This window comes from Dipodomys spectabilis, unplaced genomic scaffold, assembly GCF_019054845.1.
Source record: "Dipodomys spectabilis isolate Male_0828 unplaced genomic scaffold, ASM1905484v1 ptg000030l, whole genome shotgun sequence".
NCBI lineage: Eukaryota > Metazoa > Chordata > Mammalia > Rodentia > Heteromyidae > Dipodomys > Dipodomys spectabilis.
Window position 1 is genome coordinate 7079461 of NW_024870707.1, and position 17628 is coordinate 7097088.

The 17628-nt window shown below is 51.6% G+C and overlaps 1 protein-coding gene across 1 annotated transcript; it reads right to left on the minus strand.

Annotated features, from left to right (window-relative positions):
- Positions 1 to 80: 80 nt before the first annotated feature.
- On the minus strand, positions 81 to 15991 carry Slc15a3 (solute carrier family 15 member 3). The gene is made up of 8 exons (XM_042676080.1): positions 15325 to 15991; positions 10523 to 10812; positions 7432 to 7579; positions 5165 to 5275; positions 4222 to 4390; positions 2686 to 2844; positions 1036 to 1191; positions 81 to 384 (listed from the first exon to the last, which is right to left on the minus strand). The coding sequence occupies exons 1-8, from the start codon at positions 15880 to 15882 to the stop codon at positions 230 to 232; spliced, it is 1746 nt and encodes a 581-aa protein (XP_042532014.1). The 5' UTR covers positions 15883 to 15991; the 3' UTR covers positions 81 to 229.
- Between the last annotated feature and the right edge of the window lie 1637 nt (positions 15992 to 17628).

Genomic DNA, 17628 nt, shown 5'->3' on the forward strand with positions numbered 1-17628 from the left:
CCACATCCCCTGCCTGGTCCCCTCAAGAAACTCCCTTCCCATCCCACCTCTGCCTCACCCTTGTCATGGTCCATGATGGAGAGGAAGAGCTTATGTCTCTTATTTATGGGAACCACTCTATCCTAATGTCGGGTACAAAATAAACAGAGAAGGAAGTCAACACGGCTGGGACCATTCTGCTGCTCTGTTGATCGGGGTGGAGAGAAGGGCAGGGGTGGAGGGCGGTGGATCAGCCCCTGTCTCTGCTGGAGCAGTTCTGGGAAGCTGTGCCCTGGCGAATCCTCTCATAGCGATGAGCAATCCAGATAAATAGGAGGGCCGTGGTGGCCTGGATACCGGCCAGCAGAAAGAAGTAGTTGTCCATTCGGCACTTGTTGATGTTCCCTAGAAAGGAGGATTGGCATTTGGGTCAGGGAAAGGTTCCTTGCCTTCGACCCGCGCCCAGCCACAGCCAGGCCCTCGCATGGGCAGCTGGAGCCATGTGGATATTGGGTGGAATTGGAGAATAAGCAGGTTAGAGAGCGCTCCTGGATCTGACTGCCCCAGTGTCTCCTGGGGTTTCGATAATGGAAATAAATACAAGAAAAGTGACTGCTCAGCTGGAAGGGCAGAATTCCAGAAGCCTGAAAAGGCCTCCGTGGGCCAATGAGTCCGTTGCTGTGTGTGTGTGTATGTGTGTGGGGGGGTACCATAAAGTAGGGCTTAAACTTAGGGTTTCATACTCTCCCTTGGCTTTTTCACTCAAAGCTGATGCTCTACCGCTCGAGCCACACCTCTACTTCCAGCTTTTTGATGCCTAATTGGAAATCAGAGTCTCCTGGACTCTTCTGCCCAGGCTCACTTTCAACTCAGCCTCCTGAGTGGCTAGGATGATAGGCGTGAACTACCAATTGCCTGGCTCCGATGCTTCCTTTTTGACAGCTGGGAAAACCAAGGTCCTAGGCGTGATGCCATGCTACGCTGTGGTGAATGGCCAAGTTGGGCCTACCAAGCCCCCCTCTGCCCATGCCCTCTCCAGGGAGCCCTGGCACTCACCAAAGTCATCGGGGCAGTGCATCCAGCCTCCTGGCAAGGACAGCAAGGCCACCAAGCTGGAGCCCAGCAGGGAGCCCACGCCTGACAGGCAGAAGAAGATGCCCATGATGGCGCCCTGCATGGAGCGTGGTGCCTCCGAGTAGGCGAACTCCAGGCCTGAGGAGAGGAAGCCGAGAGGGTCCAGGGGCTGCTGGGGGCATGGGGACCGAGACCAGCCCAGGAGCAGCCCCCTGCAAGTCTCCGTTCCAGGTCCCCCAAGCGGCGATGCCAACTATGATGTGGCACTCTGCTCTGCTTCTGGCTGACACTTCCCCCAGGATGCTCCAAGCAAGGCCAAAGCTCCAGCTCCTCCCCCCCCCCTCGCCAGGTTTACACACACACACACACACACACACACACACACACGCGCGCGCGCACACACACACACACACACACACACATGTCCCAGGTCTTGAACTTGATGCCCAAGTGCTGTCCCTTAGCTGGGGCTCTACCACTTGAGCCACAACTCCACTTCCGCTAAATCATTTTGATTCACTCTTCAAAGTGTCTGCTGCATGCTCTTCTCCCTGTATCCTCTGCCCAGCTCCAGCCGCTTCCTGCTGATCCCCAGACCCCCATCCTCCACACGCAGCCAGGTGGGAGGGGTCTGTCCTAGCGCTCACAAGTCCTTTGCCAAAATCCCTGGATGTAGACTCTGTGTGACCTTATCACCTCCCCCCACCCCAACGCTCATCCCCAGCCCACCGGCCTTCATTCCCCATCTGGGGAGGCCTTGTTTATTCTGTCCCTTATGCCTCTCAGTCCTTCCTGCACCTGCTGAACTCCACCTCCCAGGAAGCCCTGCTCACCTGCTCATCTTGCCCAAGGAGCCCCCATATCCTACCACAGTCCCCTCTGCTAGGTTTATTCTGTGTCCCCATACCCCTGAGTGAAATCCCAGGAACATTATTATTATTATTATTATTGTTGCTGGTCGTGGGACTTGAACTATGGGCCTGGGTGCTGTCCCTCAGCTCTTCAGCTCAAGGCTAGCGCTCTATCCCTGGAGTCACAGCTCCACTTCTGGCTTTTTGGTGGTTCATTGGAGATAAGAGTCTCACAGTTTCCTGCCTGGGCTGGCTTTGAATTGTGAGCCTCCAATCGCAGCTTTCTGAGTGGCCAGGATTACAGGGGTGAGCTACCTTTGGGTGGCCTGGGGATACTTTTGTCACAAAGTTCTAAAAGCCTCCCCCAATCCCCGGCCTAGCAGAAGAGCCTGCCCCAGACTTGTAGCTCTCTGCCCAGTTGGAAGCAGGTAGGCACACAGAGATATGAGAGCTGTACAGAGTGCTCTGTGTGGGAAGGGACGACTCTCCTGCCCAGGGGCCTTGGCACTGCGGCTTGGAATTGAATTGGAAATAGGAACTCATCTCCAAATGAAGACAGAGTGCAAGAGCAGCTGAGGATTGTGGGACCTGTGGGAGGTGCTTTCTACCTCCAGGTCCCCAGAGCCTTCCATGGTGCCTGGTGCCAATCCATGCCCCCAGTCCCTCCTGGAGTTGCTGGGGCTGCTGCCCACTGCAGCATCATGGGCCCTTTGATCTGCAGACATCATGGGGCAGAGCATTTGCCATGATGTAGGAACGGGGGCCCAGGGATCTGGTGTACCTGGGATGCTGGCGAAAATCTCGCTGATCCCAATGAGCAGGTACTGGGGGATCTGCCACCAGATGGACAGAGGCGCTGCAAAGTACACATCCTTCCCGATCCACTGGGACACCGTCTCGTTAGCAGAAATGTACTGTAAGCGCTCCCTCTCCAAGACTCCTTTAATGGGACAACAGAGAGATAACAGCCAGGGCCACTCCGGGCTAGGACTAGCCCAAGGCAGAGATTAGTAGGTGGTGGGTGCAATTAAGTAACCAAAGATTGACTGGGTAGCAGGAAAGAAAAACAATACTGGCCTGGAGAATACGTGTGAGAGTGGGGAATCAAGATTTGGATTCCAACCTGTCCCTTTTTGCCTTGGCTGCTAGGAAACTCAGGTTTTGTGCTCAGTTGCAAGTCTCATTCATCAAGAAGCTGTTAAGCATTCTGATCATTGAAAGTGACACTGAGGTTGAACAAGAAGCCCAGCATCACACAGCTGATAAACAGTCAGGGTTGGATCTGTGGAGCCAGAATATCTGGTTTCAAAAGCTGGCCTACTTTCTCTGATCACATGATGCTTCTGTGATAACATCAAGGATTGCTGCAGTGTCTCTAACCTGGCTTCTCAGTTTAATTATTTTGTTTCCTTTCCGTCACTGTTTGGAAAGCACCTTTGCTCTAGTGGAAAGACAGTTGCAGGATTTGAGTTGCATTCCTAATCCTACTCCAGCTTGCTTCACTTGAGATTCAGTTCCCTTCTACAGGAAGTAGGAATAACATTTTCTGGGTTATCGTGAGGATGGAGGAGGATAAAATGCATTTAAGCAGTAGCTAAACAAAGAATCCAGTTTGGCTTTCTCACATTTAACATAACACTGTTCACTGAGCTCTATTATTTTCAGTTCCTAATTGTGTTCCAGCCACATGACTGGGTCCTTTGTACACATCACCTTTGTGTGTGTGTGTGTGTGTGTGTGTGTGTGTGTGTGTGTGTGTGTGTGTGTGTGTGTGTGTGTGTGTGTGTGACAGTATTAGAGCTTGAACTCAGGGACTCACAGTCTTTTGTACAAGGCTGGCTCTCTACCACTTAGGCCACACCTCCATTTCTGACATTTTGGTGGTTAATTGGAGATAAGATACTTTGAAGGACAATCTTCCATTCTCAGCCTCCTGAGTAACTAGTATGAGCCTCTAGTGCCTAGCACCAGTTCTTATTTGCTTTCAAGTTCTTATTTGCCGTGCTTCTTTGGGAAATGTATTCCAATCTGCTTATTACAAGTTCCATGTCCATTCTCCATAGAAATGAAGGAAAAGGAAAACTAAAAACATCTCCCTGCATTCAAAGAGCTTCTATGGCACCGAGGAAAGCACTTGCTCCTCTCTGCCTGAGTTTCCTCCTCTGCCCACATAAAGGGAGGCTGGTTGTAATGAGCAGGGCAGAGGAGGCCAAGGCTGGCACTCACCAGCTAGGGAGGCCCTGGGGCCAGGGAAGACCAGCCTCCCCCATCCCAGACACAGAAAGGCCAGCTCTTGGTCTTATGCCCCTCCACACACCTGCTACAATGACAGAGGTGAACCCGAAGAACATCCCCATGGCCATCTTCTGCAGGGCTGAGGGCAGCAGCTTGCAGCGCAGCAGTAAAGGGTCGAGCAGGTGGTCCTTCACAGGGACCAGGATCAGCACCACTACCACATTGGCCAGGAGGAGCCAGGCTTCAGGGATCTGGGTAGGAGACAGCCAAGAGACGCATGCTGGCAAAGCAGAGGGAGTTATGGGCTGGCCTCCAGAATGTCCTTGAGTGAGTGACCCAGGGACAGTTCCTGACCTTCTCTGGAATTCAAGCTCCTCAGCTATGTATAACCAGGGGATGGTATTAGATCACAGATGTGATCTATATTCTGTCTACTCGTAATGTTTGCTTAGAACATTTGTGAGCTCAATGGGAATGTTTCATGATTGATTGGTGATGTCTGCCATGGGCGAGAAAAGGAAGTATAGTTGCAAATAAATACAGCATTTACCTGGCAGCTTTAAAGAGCTTGAATTTTATGTTTTTACAATGCCAAAGAACTGGTTTAGGAAGATGTGAGAGAGAGGAGAGGGGAGGGAGAGTGAGAGAGAAAGAGATCGATTCAAGAGTCCCAGCAAAGTAGGAAACAAAGTAGAGCGGAACAGAACCTGTGCAGGTTCTGCCTCCATCTGGCCTGAGCTCAGAGTGGAACACATATTTTCAGTGTGAGTGTGAGATGGGTATTAGGACTTGAGCTGAAGGTTTGGGCTCTCCTTAGGTTATTTTGCTCAAGGCTGGAACTCTACCACTTGAGCCACAGCTCCACTTCAGGCTTTTTGGTGGTTCATTGGAGATAAGAGTCTCACAGACTCCCTTGCCTGGGTTGGCTTCTAGCTGCGCTCCTCGGATCTCAGCCTGCTAAGGTGCTAGGATTGCAGGTGTGAGCCACCAGCACCCAGCTCTAAGCACACATTTTTGTCTCTCACCCTGTAGTTTCTGTGCTGGGCTTTCAGAGCCAAAGAGCTGTTTGTAGGACTGGCCGAGAAAATGTTGGGGATGTAAAGGTGGAGACCTTGCAGGACATAGGTGGACTGCATCTGTGGAAAGAGATGGAGGAGACTGGGTTGGTGCTGGCTGGACTCCTGACCCTGGGGCTGAAGTTCTCAGATCCCTCTTTCCCAGCCCAAGGAAGCCACCCTCCCCTAGTCAGGGGGAAGCCACCCTCCTCTCCCCCTTGGGAACCAGCCTGGGGTAGGGTGACCAGAGGCCTCCTCTGCCCCTCCCTCAGCCTTGTCCTCACTGCCTGGGCTCAGCTGGTTGAGCTAGGGTCTGGGTCTCCAGGGCCTCACAACAGAGTGGGTATGGGTAAATGTTTGTTGAAATGGAAAGGATAATAAACTCAGCTGGCCCCACAGGGAGTCATCATCTGACACTGAAGCCAGGCTAAGTCTCACAGGTTGACACAGGCAGGCACTGCCATTGCTTTTTTTTTTTCTGCCCTTGGGGCTTGAACTCAGGGCCGGGGCATTGTCCCTGAGCTTCTTTTGCTCAAGACTAGCGCTCTACCACTTGAGCCACAGCACCACTTTCAGCCTTTTCTGAGTAGGTTATTGAAGGTGAGAGTCTCATGGACTTTTATACCTCGGCTAACCTCAAACTGTGATCCTCAGATCTCAGCCTCCTGAGTAGATAGGATTCCAGGCGTGAGCCATCAGCGCCTGGCTGGCATTGCTTCTTTAGTGACCGTATGGCAAAAGCCCAGCTGACTCCCTAAGGAGGTGCCAAGGGAAAGGAGGGCTCTGTGGTTATGCAGAGCAGAACCACTTAACAACTGGTATGGAAGGAGGTCAGTATTCAGCCACGATATCAACCCCTTGTCCCTGTCTCATCTCTGTGCTACCTGTAGTAGCCTGGCCCAGCCTTAGGCTGCTCCAACCTCGCAATGGCCTAGACCCTGGAGGTTAGACTGCTACACACACACACACACACACACACACACACACACACCTGCACAAAGCACCCATACTCACATACATGCATATATGCAAGCACACACACATGCAGGTGTACACAATACACCAGCACACGAATGTGCACGTGTGTTTGCTTACCCACAAACATAAATCCGCCTGCATTCACACACCTTCACTTATGCCACACACATGCATACACATTGCATGCATATATGCAGGCATAATGCACATGTATACAACACATGCACCACCATCCTTTCCCAGGGAGATGCTCCCAAGAATGAAAGATACTTGACTGTCAGCATCTTCTAAGACATCTGTTAATGCCGTGTTTTCTCCAATGATTCTTTGGCCTGAGTTCTTTTTGCTCAAGGCTAGTGGTGTACCACTTTGAGCCACAGTGCCACTTCTGGTTTTCTGGTGGTTCATTGGTGATAAGAGTCTAATGAGCCGGGCATTGGTGGCTCAGGCCTATAATCTAGCCACTCAGGAGGCTGAGATTTGAAGATCGTGGTTCAAAGCCAGCCTGGGCAGGAAAGTCTGTGAGACTCTTATCTTCAATTAACCACCAGAAAAACCGAAAGTGGTGCTGTGGCTCAAGTGGTAGAGCGCTAGCCTTGAGCTGAAGAGCTGAGGGACAGCGCCCAGGCCTACAGTTCAAGCCCCATGACCGACACACACACATACACACACACACACACACACACACACACCACACACACACACACACACACACACACACACACACACACACGAGTCTAATAGACTTTCCTGCCTGGGCTGGCTTTGAACCACAATCCTCAGATCTCAGCTCCCTGAGTAGCTAAGATTACAGGCATGAGCCACCGGTGCCCACTTCCAGAGCTTCTCTTACAGTCACCAGGGACTAGTCTTTGATGGCATGGTGCCAGACCCACAGCAGCTGGTAAGCAGTAATGATCACTCTGCCCCAGCCTTCCTGAGGGTCTGACACTTCTTTTTTTGGGTGGGTGGGGGGGTCCAGTCGTGGGGCCTGAACTCTGGGCCTGGGCACTGTCCCTCAGCTTTTCAGCTCAGGGCTAGTGCTCTATCACTTAAGCCACAGCACCACTTCTGGGTTTTTTCTTTTTTGCTTATGTGGTGCTGAGGAATCGAACCCAGGGCCTCAAGCATGCAAGGCAAGTGCTCTACCACTGAGCCATCTTCCTAGCCCCTGAGACTTCTATAAGGATGGAGAGAAGTGGAGGGGGGGAAGGCGGTGATGGGAGCAGACTCCCAGCGTGAAAGGCAGTGGTGCTTACCTGGAAGTACACCATCCAGTAGGGCACCAGAGTCACCATGACTGGCAAGATCTTCACCAGCACCTGGAAGTTGGCAACATCCTCTAGAGAGGAAGGACCAGGCTGCCAAGACCTATGGTCATGTAGCAGGTGGGCATGCTGAGGGTCTCTGTGGGGCCACAAGAACAGCAGAGAAAGGGTGGCATCGTTATCTTATCACTGCAGTTACCACTGTCACCTCCATAATCCCCTGTGATCCCCATTTATCAGCCCTGGCCTCTGGAATGACCCTTCCCCATCCCCCCTGTTAATATAAACTGTGCCACTGTCAATATTAGCATAGTGTGTGTGTGTGTGTGTGTGTGTGTGTGTGTGTGTGTGTGTACAGGTATTAGGGCTTAAATTCAGGGCCTCACACTCTGATTTGTCTTTTCTTTCTTCCTCTTTGTTTGTTTGTGTTTAGCATGGCTGGTGCTCTACCACTTGAGCCATACTTCTACTTCTGGCTTCTTGCTGGTTAATCAATTGGAGGTAAGATTCTTGAGAGCTTGCCAGGATAGCTTTGACCCTGGATTCTCAATTCTCAGCCTCCTGAATAGCCGAGGCTGACAAGCATGAGCCACTGGCACTAGGCTAATATATCTATTGTGTCTTTTGTGACCAAGGCGACCAATCAGACTCAGGCCAGTCTGGAGGTGTGGCCTTGGGTGCAGGGGAGGGGGGAGTCAGACCTGAATCTGTGCTGAGCAGAGTCTTTAGGGAGTGTTTAGTGCTTAGTTCATGGCATTGATTTTCCACAGGAATCAGGGAAGTTCCAGTCCAGATCTGCCTTCAAGGCTGCCAGGCCCAAATTCCCTGGCTACTTCCCCCTAAGTCCATCCTCTCCCTACACAAGGGTGGAGAGAGGGGGTGCAGAGACCAGCACCACAGCCTCACCTTTTCCCCATTGTCTGGAGAGTTTCTGGCCCCTTCCTGACTAAGACCATCATCTTTTAGGACTCCGAAAGGGACAATATCAGTGTATTCATCTCCAAAGACAGCTGCCGCCAACTCCGGCCCTCCTGCTATGCAATGCTCCCTTCCACCAGTGTAGGAGTTCTTTCTCCTGCCCTGATCAGAACATTTATTTTTTGCAATGTTCCCTCCTCTTTCAAACCCAGACACTAGGTGCTGAGACTCAGATCACTACTTTGTCTCAGGCCACAGGAGGGGGAAACTGAGATTCCCCAGCAAAAGAGCTCGCTGGCTCAGTCCATCATTGACTGTCAGCCACCTAAGTGAAGACATCCTGGCCTTTTCAAGTCCCCAAATGATGGCAGCCCTGGTGACATCAGGAGCAGTAGAAAAATCTGTCCCATTGAGCTCATCACCCACCGAATTTGGGAGAGGGTAAATGGAAGGATGTGTAAGCCACTAAGTTATCGTATTTGTTAGATAACAGTGAATAATTAAAACATCCTGCTGGAGCTGGTGGCTCAGGCCTGTATACTCCTAGCAAATCAGGAGGCTGAGAGCTGAAGATCATGGTTCAAAGCCAGTTGGGACAAGACATTTTATGAGATCTTATCTCCAATTAACCACCAAAAAGCTACAAGTAGAAGTGTGGCTCAAATGAGGGAGTACCAGCCTTGAGTGAAAAAGCTAAGAAAGACTGCCTAGGCCCTGAAGTTAAGCCCCAGTAATGGCACAAAAATGAATGAATAAACAAATTAATAATGATTCTGACAAACTTCTAGCGATGTAACAGATTGAGCAAGGCAAACTCTTTACCTTTTCCATCTGGATCTTACTAGCCAGAGTTTCAAGGTCTGGAGACAGATCTGCTTAAGCCTAAGTGTTCAATTAAGTCGGAAGGACAAAAGGAAGCCAGGACCACATGCAAGGCCATTCAGAACCTCTTTCTCTTAGATGTCAGCTAATGGAGGAGGGAGCAAGCCTGGCTGATTTCTTAAGACTACAATACTTCATTACAGAACACTGTAGAATTGTTCATATGATAGCCCAGTGACCTTCACGCCACCATTACCATCCCCGCTGCAATTGTTACCATAACCAGTGTTTATCTTCTTTTGTCCTTTTTTTAAAATTAGCACTTACTAATTTTTTTTTTTTTTGTTGTTGGTTGTGAGGCTTGAACTCAGAGCCTGGGTGCTGTTCCTGAGCTCTTTTGCTCAAGGTTAGCGCTCTACCCCTTTGAGCCACAGTGCCACTTCCAGCTTTCTGGTGGTTAATTGGAGATAAGAGTCTCATGGATGGGGTTGGGAATATGGCTCAGTGGTAGAGTGCTTGCCTTACATGCATGAGGCCCTGGGTTCTATTCTTCAGCACCACATAAACAGGGACAGCACCCAGGCTCAGAGTTCAAGCCTGACGACCAACCAAAAAAAAAAAAAAAGAGTCTCAACAAAGGAGGAGGCAACAATACTTGATAAGAAGTGTACTCATTACATAACTGTAACCCCTCGGTACAGTATTTTCACAATAAAAAACATTAAAAATAAAAAAGAGTCTCATGGACTTCCCTGCCCAGGCTGGCTTCAAACCAGGATCCTCAGATCTCAGCCTCCTGAGTAGCTAGGATTACAGGTGCGAGCCACCAGTGCCTGGCATACTGTGATACTTTTATACATCGTGTTAATCTTCATTGTAGGCACCAACATGTTCATTCCTACTTGTGTCATGCCCATCACTGCCAAAATCACACCCATCCTCATGGTTTTTACAGCGAGAGGCTCACCAATAATGCTACCATCACTGCTGGACACAGACGGCTCACAATTGTCATCTTAGCCACTCAGGAGATTGAGATCTGAGACTCTAAGTTCAAAGCCAGCCTGGGCAGATAAATCCGAGAGACTCATCTCTAATTAATTAACCAGCAAAAAAGCTAGAAGTGGAAGTATGGCTCAAGTGGTCATGTGCCAGTCCAGTCTTGGGCAAAAAAAACTAATCTAGAGTGAGAGTCCTTGAATTCAAGACCCAGTGCTGACACATACAATTAATATCGCTGCCATCACCAGCTGCGGAGGGCAGGTCATCATCAAGGGCCATAGCTGGAGCTGAACAGAATGTCTAAAGTTTGATCCATGCCTCCTGGGAAGCTCCTTCCTACCTTGCTGATCGTCTTCGCCATAGCTGGGGACAGCAGTTCTGGAAAGTGAGCTTAAGCATTGAAGACACTTGGCTCCCCGTGGGGGGCTTGGTGATGAAGACAGGGGTGGCAAGGAGGAAGATGAAGAATGCTAGGCCCACACAGCCCATGATGATGATGAAACCCAGCAGGAAGTTGATGTTCTGCTGGATGAAGGCTACCAGCAGCAGCGACAGGACGGCGCCCAGGTTGATGCTCCAATAGAACCAATTGAAGAAGCGACGGGTGGCATCGCGGCCGAGATCCATCACCTGCCAGCCAGCCAGGGGGTGAGAGTGAGGGTCTGGGAGCCCAGGGGGATTCTCCAGGCCTGTACCCATCCCTCCCACAGGGCAATTCTTGGGCCAGGGGATGGGCACTTTCCTCATCTCTGCTCACAAAGTGTACACTGAAGAAATACTTGTTGAGTAAACCAATGAACCTTTCTCTTGGGAGCCACTGTTCACGATCAGGACATTTTAGCACAGCTGTTTTTACATGCCCAAGGAACACATTGCTTTTTTTAAATTGTCACTAAGTAGGGCACACACACACAGATGTCTCCGAGGCTGTGTTGTTCACTTGTGGTTGATTTATCCCTTGGTTGTAGACTGAGCAACCGCTATTGTGCTTTGCTTTTATAGTCAGCTAAAAGCTCATAAAGATCCAATTACGTTCCACACTATTAAATATGATGCATGCATACGACTATAAGAACATTTACAAGCCTGCTTGAAAATGTCCTCTGCAGCTTGGAGATGCAGGGAATTGTATGTGGCCTACTCTGTCTCTGTCTCTGTCTCTGTCTCTGTCTCTGTCTCTCTCTTCCTCTGTGAGAGTCAAACAATATCAGCAGAATTCGGGAATATGTAAGGAAGGACCCTCCCTTTTTTTGTCAGTCGTGGGCCTGAACTCTGGGCCTGGGCACTGTCCCTCAGCTCTTCAGCTCAAGGCTAGCGCTCTACCACTTGAGCCCCAGCGCCCCTTAAGGCCTTTTCTGCTTATGTGGTGCTGAGGAATCAAACCCAGGGCCTCATGCATGCAAGGAAAGCACTCTACCGCTGAGCTATCTTCCCAGCCCTGGGAAGGAACCCTTTTGAAAACAGGTTCTGACCTGGTATAAAACACACACACACACACACACACACACACACACACACACACACACACCCCTTTTCCAGGCACTTTAGCACAAACAGATGGATTGAAAATCTTTCTCCAGAGCTTGTATCAACCTTTCATCATCAGGCCCCAGTCCCCACTTTGGCTGTTGGCTCTGGGTGCGTTGACTGTGGCCCTTCCCAAATCCTGGTCCCAGCTTGGACTCAGGTCTTAGGCTGGGCCCAAGGAAGGCGTGTGTGTGTGTGTGTGTGTGTGTGTGTGCAGATACTCGACTTTAACTCTGGGCCTGGTGCTCTTCCTTGGCTGATTTCACTCAAGGCTGGCACTCTACCACTTGAACCAGACCTCCACTTCCAGCTTATTGCTAGTTAATTAGAGATAAGAGTCTCACAGACTTTCCTAGCCAACCTAGCTTTGAACCGCAATCCTCAGATCTCAGCCTCTGGAGCAGCTAGGATGACAGGGGGGAGGCCCAGCACCTGGGCTGCATTTCAAATATAAGAAGTAAGAACTAGAAGACACTTCTCAAGGTAAGTGCATCTCTGCCTTGTTCAGCCAGCCACCTGTTCAATAACTCCCCAACTCTGAAAATCTAGTGTTTACCTTCCCCCCAGAGCTATATAATCCCACTAGCTACAAAGATTTTTGTCAAGCTTGACTACCTGTAGTTGCATTGGGGATAAAGCTAAATACCTTGCTGCTCATCTAAAATCATAAGCCACACCAGTGTGTGCTTGTCATTGCATTCTGGGAGATTCTGCAGTGTCCTCTTGGTGATAGAGAGGGAGGAGCACATCACCCCCCTCACTGCTCTGGACTTTCAAGTAGAAAATTGAATTAAGTCCCGTGATGAACAGACACATCCATTTATTAATTGGAAGTAAATGCATATGACAATTGTAACTGGAGGAGAAAGAGCCGACAGCCCATTTAGGATATAAACTACTTCTTCCAGGCACTTCGTTGAGAATGATGGATGGCCCTTTCTGAAATCAGCAAGTGTGTTAAACACATAGCTCCTGGGTAGAACCATCTGCCAGATGGTGCCAGCTTCACCCCTGCCTGAGTCCTCTCCCCCGGAATCTCACTCCCCCAGAATTCTGCAGCTGCAGCCCCCCACAGTAAACTAGTGCATCCACTATTTTTGTTTTTGTTTTGTAGGTTGTAGGGCTTGTACTCAGGGCCTGGGCACTGTCCCTGAGTTCTTATGCTCAAGGTCAGTGCTCTACCATTTTGAACCACAATGCCACTTCTGGTTTTCTGGTGGTTTATTGGAGATAGGAGTCTCATGGACTTTCCTGCCTGGGTGGGCTTTGAACTGCGATCCTCAGATCTCAGCCTCCTGAATAGCTAGGATTACAGGTGTGAGCTGCTGGCACCAGGCTTGTGCACCCAGTCTTATTAACTCAGCTGTCTCATGCTGTAGTGGAGCCATTTGTAAGAACAAAAACAAAAACAAAAAAGCTCCCAAAACCTGGTGCTGGGAAGGTGGCTCAGTGGTAGAGTGCTTGCCTTGCATGCATGAGGCCCTCGGTTTGATTCCTTAGTACCACATAAGCAGAAAAAGCCGGAAGTGGGGCTGAGGCTCAAGTGGTAGAGCGCTGGTCTACAGCTGAAGGGCTGAGGGACAGCGCCCAGGCCCAGAGTTCAGGCCCCGCAACCGACAAAACAAAAAAACAAAAACCAAAACACACACACAAAAAAACCCCTCAAAAAACCTGAATCCAGCAACTTCAGTGTTTCCACACAGCCTATTGCTCCAGGCTCCGTTTTCATATGTGGGCTGAGGCTGGGGCTTGAACTCAGGGCTTAGCTGCTGTCCTGTAGCTTTTTCACTCAAAACAGGCTCTCTATCATTTCAGCTAAGCCTCCACTTCCAGCTTTTTGTTGATTAATTGGAGATAAGAGTCTCACAGATTTTCCTGTCTGGGCTGGCTCTGAATGGCAATCCTCAACTCTCAGCCTCTTGATTGGCTAGGATTACAGGCAGGAGCCACCAGCGTCCAACAGAGGTCGGGATTTCTTTTGTTGTTGTTGGTTTTTTTGGGGGGGCTCCGGTCGTGGGGCCTGAACTCTGGGCCTGGGCACTGTCCCTCAGCTCTTCAGCTCAAGGCTAGCACTCTACCACTTGAGCCACAGCGCCACTTCCATTTTTTTTTTTTCCATTTTGCTTATGTGGTGCTGAGGAATTGAACCCAGGGCCTCATGCATGCAAGGCAAGCGCTCTACCACTGAGCCACCTTCCCAGCCCCAGAGGTCAGGATTTCTTAAGGCAGCTTTCTAGTCCATCTCAAGACTTGTAAGACTCCATCTCAGCCAGAGGCTGGGTGTGGTGGCTAATACCTATCATCCCACCTACGTGGGGAAACACAAATTGGAGAATCCCAAGACTGGATGGCCCAGACATATAGAGAGACCCTATCTCAAAACTCATCACTGAAAATGGCAGAGTGACTTGGGAGGTAAAGCAGCTGATGGACAAGCATGAGGTCCCAAGATCAAACTCAGTACTCCCCTAAAACAAAACAAAAATCCAGAGGAGCCTTAATAGTCTGGACCAAGGACCCTGGATACTGTACTGAGGACTGACGGTAGAAGGCAGCTAGATGGAATGATTTGTGGCGGCAAAATGTCGCCCTAGTGTTGGGGACAGAGGCTTAAGTGGCTGAGCACAGCCGCGGGGGAGGGGAGGTACCGTGAGTCCAATGGACCGAAGACAGGATGGGTGCAATCTGTTTCCGGTGTGTCACCTGTCTGCGCCTCTGCCTTTTCGCATGGGTGCATAGTCTACGTGCAGTTCTGTACGGCATGTGCCCATTCATCCTGCGTTGTGTTCAGGATCGCCCCAAGCAGCTTAAATCATTGTCTACTACCCTGCCGCAAACAGCTAGCAAAACATGATCATGCTATGAGTGGTTTGCTCATTCACTTAAGTAAATATTTGCCAAATTTCCTCCACAAGCCACACACTGTCCAAGGGGACTGGAGGAAGACCAGAGGATGAGATCCATGCCCAACCGACCCCAGCTGGAACTGGGCAGAGCTGGGATTTGACTGAGCTGGCCCTCAGTCTTTGGCACTGCTGGTCAGGAAGAAGATGGCTGGAGCGAGGTAGTTAACAGGGTCAAGTTAGCCAGGTGTTGTAATCCTAGTGACTCAGGAGGCTGAGATCTGAGGAGTGGGCTTAAAGGCCAGGAAACTTTGAGAGACTCTTCTCTCTAATTAGCCAGAAAAAAAGAAAGCCAGAAGTGGAGCTGTAGCTCAAATGGTAGAGGGCCTTGAGCAATAAAGCCAAGTGAGAATGTTAGGTCCTGAGTTCAAGCCCCAGAATCAGCACACATGCGCGCGCACGCATACACACACACACACACACACACACACACACACACACACACACACACACAAAGTCAAGTTAAAAACAAGAAAAAATAATAGGTCTGGAGCCGAGGACATGGCTCTGAGGTGGCCAGCGGTGGTTAATCCTGCCCTGGGTCTTGCTTAACCTACTGAGGCGGCCTCTATTTCTTCCCTATACACAAACTGGACCAGAGAGGGAAGTGGTTTGTCTGAGGTCATTTTGGGGTCCAGCATCTCCTGACTGTGGGTCTGGGCTCCATATGGAAAGCCTGGCTTTGGGGGTTCCTACCCACCCACCCACTCACCTGATCGGCCCCAAAAGAGGTGAGGTTGCTCCTGACTGAGCTGGTGGCCAGAGCAAGCAGCAGCAGCCCTGAGTACAGGACCGGTGCGCAGTAGGGTCTGGGCCAGGAGCGCTTGCAGTCGAAGGAAGGGCAGGGTGGCTCCAGAGGCGACAAGGACATTTCCCCACAGAAGGACAGACGGCCATCGGGCATGGCGGTGGCCAACAGCAGGCCCGAGGCAGCCAGGTAGAGCAGCAGGCTGAGCACCACGGTCCGGTAGCGGCTCAGGTACACATCGGCCAGCCAACCACCCACGGGGGCCAGCAGGTAGGACGCACCCAGGAAGACCAGCGCCGCGCGGGACGCCTGCTCACCAGTCCAGTTGAAGTTCTGGCTGTTGAGGTAGAGCACGAGGTTGGCCGCCACGCCGAAGAAGGCGGCCCGCTCCAGCAAGGACACCAGCAGCACTGCGGTCCCCGCCGTCCGACGCCACCCTCGGGGTCCCCCAGCACCCCGGGGCAGCAGCGGCCTTCGCTCCTCTGCTGCCCGGCTCTGTTGCTGCTGCTCCCGGCTGGGCATCGCGGCCCCTCCCTCCAATCAGGCCGGCCCTCCTTGCTTGAACCCCTTGTCCTGAGCTTCCTTGCGGGGGGGGGGGGGGGGGTCTTTCTTTTTCCCCTCCCTTCCCCCTCTTCCTCCTCCCTCCTTCCTTTACCCTGGGCTATCTCTACCCCTCTTCTTCTTCCTCCTCCTCCCTTATTCACAACTCCCCCCTTGCACACCCCAATCCCTTCCTACGGGCTTATCCCCCTCCCCAGCCTTCACCCTGAGACTCTTCCCAGCCTCCTTCTCTTCCCAGCCTCCTTCTCCGCCCCTCTTCCTCTTTCCGGCTGGCCAGCTCGGTGGGTCAGCCTTTCTTAACTGTTGTCCCTCCCTCTATGACCCCTGGGCTGTTCTGGTCCCCCGCCAGCCCCCCATCCTCTCCATTCTCAGATTGCGTTCTCCCTCCTGTCAGGCCCCCAGCCCATGCCCGGCCTTCCCCTCCCCAGACTCCGCCTGGCTCCCTGGGCTGGCTTCTGCTTCTTGAGAAGTCGGGCTTCCCCTTTCACTGGCCCTGTGGCTGCCCCAGGTCACATGGTTGTGAGGAGAAGTGAAAGGCTGGGGCGCGGAGCCCCCGCATCCCAGCTTCCGAGCACCCTCCCCCCCCCCCCCCCCCGCCACCCCCCCCAGGTCCCCCCACCTCCCACCAACACCCAGATTTTCTTTGCCACTCCTCCCTGCCTCCCCAATCAACCGGGAGGAGGAAATCCTTTCAGTTTCATTTCTTCCCAGGATCCCACACTGAGCACCCGCCTCTGTCCCTCCCGGTACCCCAGGCTGCAGGATTGGAGGCCACACATGCTATGTTGAGGGGCCCTGGCCCATTTCACAGAGGCAGGGACTGGGCCCCAGTGGGAGGGGGGGTGGGGAAGGGATCTAGGGACCCACTCGATCCTGGCCACCAAAGTGGGAAGATAAATCACGGCTGGGTGAACATCATGTAACGCAGATTGCACAAGCGCTGCTGCTGAGGAAGGAAGCAGATGCCCAACCGCCCAGGGCGCCGCACAGGGCCCCAGCTAGTGGAGAAGGAGAAGGGCAGTGCCCGTCAGGGGTCATCGCGGCCACTCCCCTACTCAGGACCAGAGCCAGCCTCATGTAGACATACAAACAAGCCTAACAGGAGAGAGCTGCCCTGCTGGTAGCTCCCATCTGCCGTCCTAGCCACTCACCAGGCTGAGATGTGCGTGAATCTAAGATCAATGTGAGCCAAGGTAGACTCTCATCTCCAAGGATCTACCAAAAAGCGACAAGTGGACCTGTGGCTCAAATAGCAGAGCACTAGCTTTGAGCGAGAAAGCTAAGGGGTAGTGCCCAGGCCCTGAGTTCAAGCCCCAGTATAGTCTCTCTGTCTCTCTCCTCTCTCTGTCTGTCTCTCTGTCTCTCTGCCTTTCTCTGTCTGTCTCTGTCTCTGTCTCTGTCTCTCTCTCTCTCATACACACACAGATTTCTTTTTGGTCAGTCATGGGACTTGAATTCAAGGCCTGGGCACTGTCCCTGAGCTCTTCTGCTCAAGACTAGCACTTTACAAATTTGAGCCACAGTCCACTTGCAGTTTTCTGGTGGTTAATTGGAGATAAGAGTCTCACAGCCTTTCCTGCCTGGGCTGGCTTCAAACTGTGATCCTCAGATCTCAGCCTCCTAAGTAACTAGGACGACAGGAGTGAGCCACTGGTGCTCAGCAGAAAAAATGGTTTTTAACCTTTATGTCAGGTAAGAAGCCCCGCT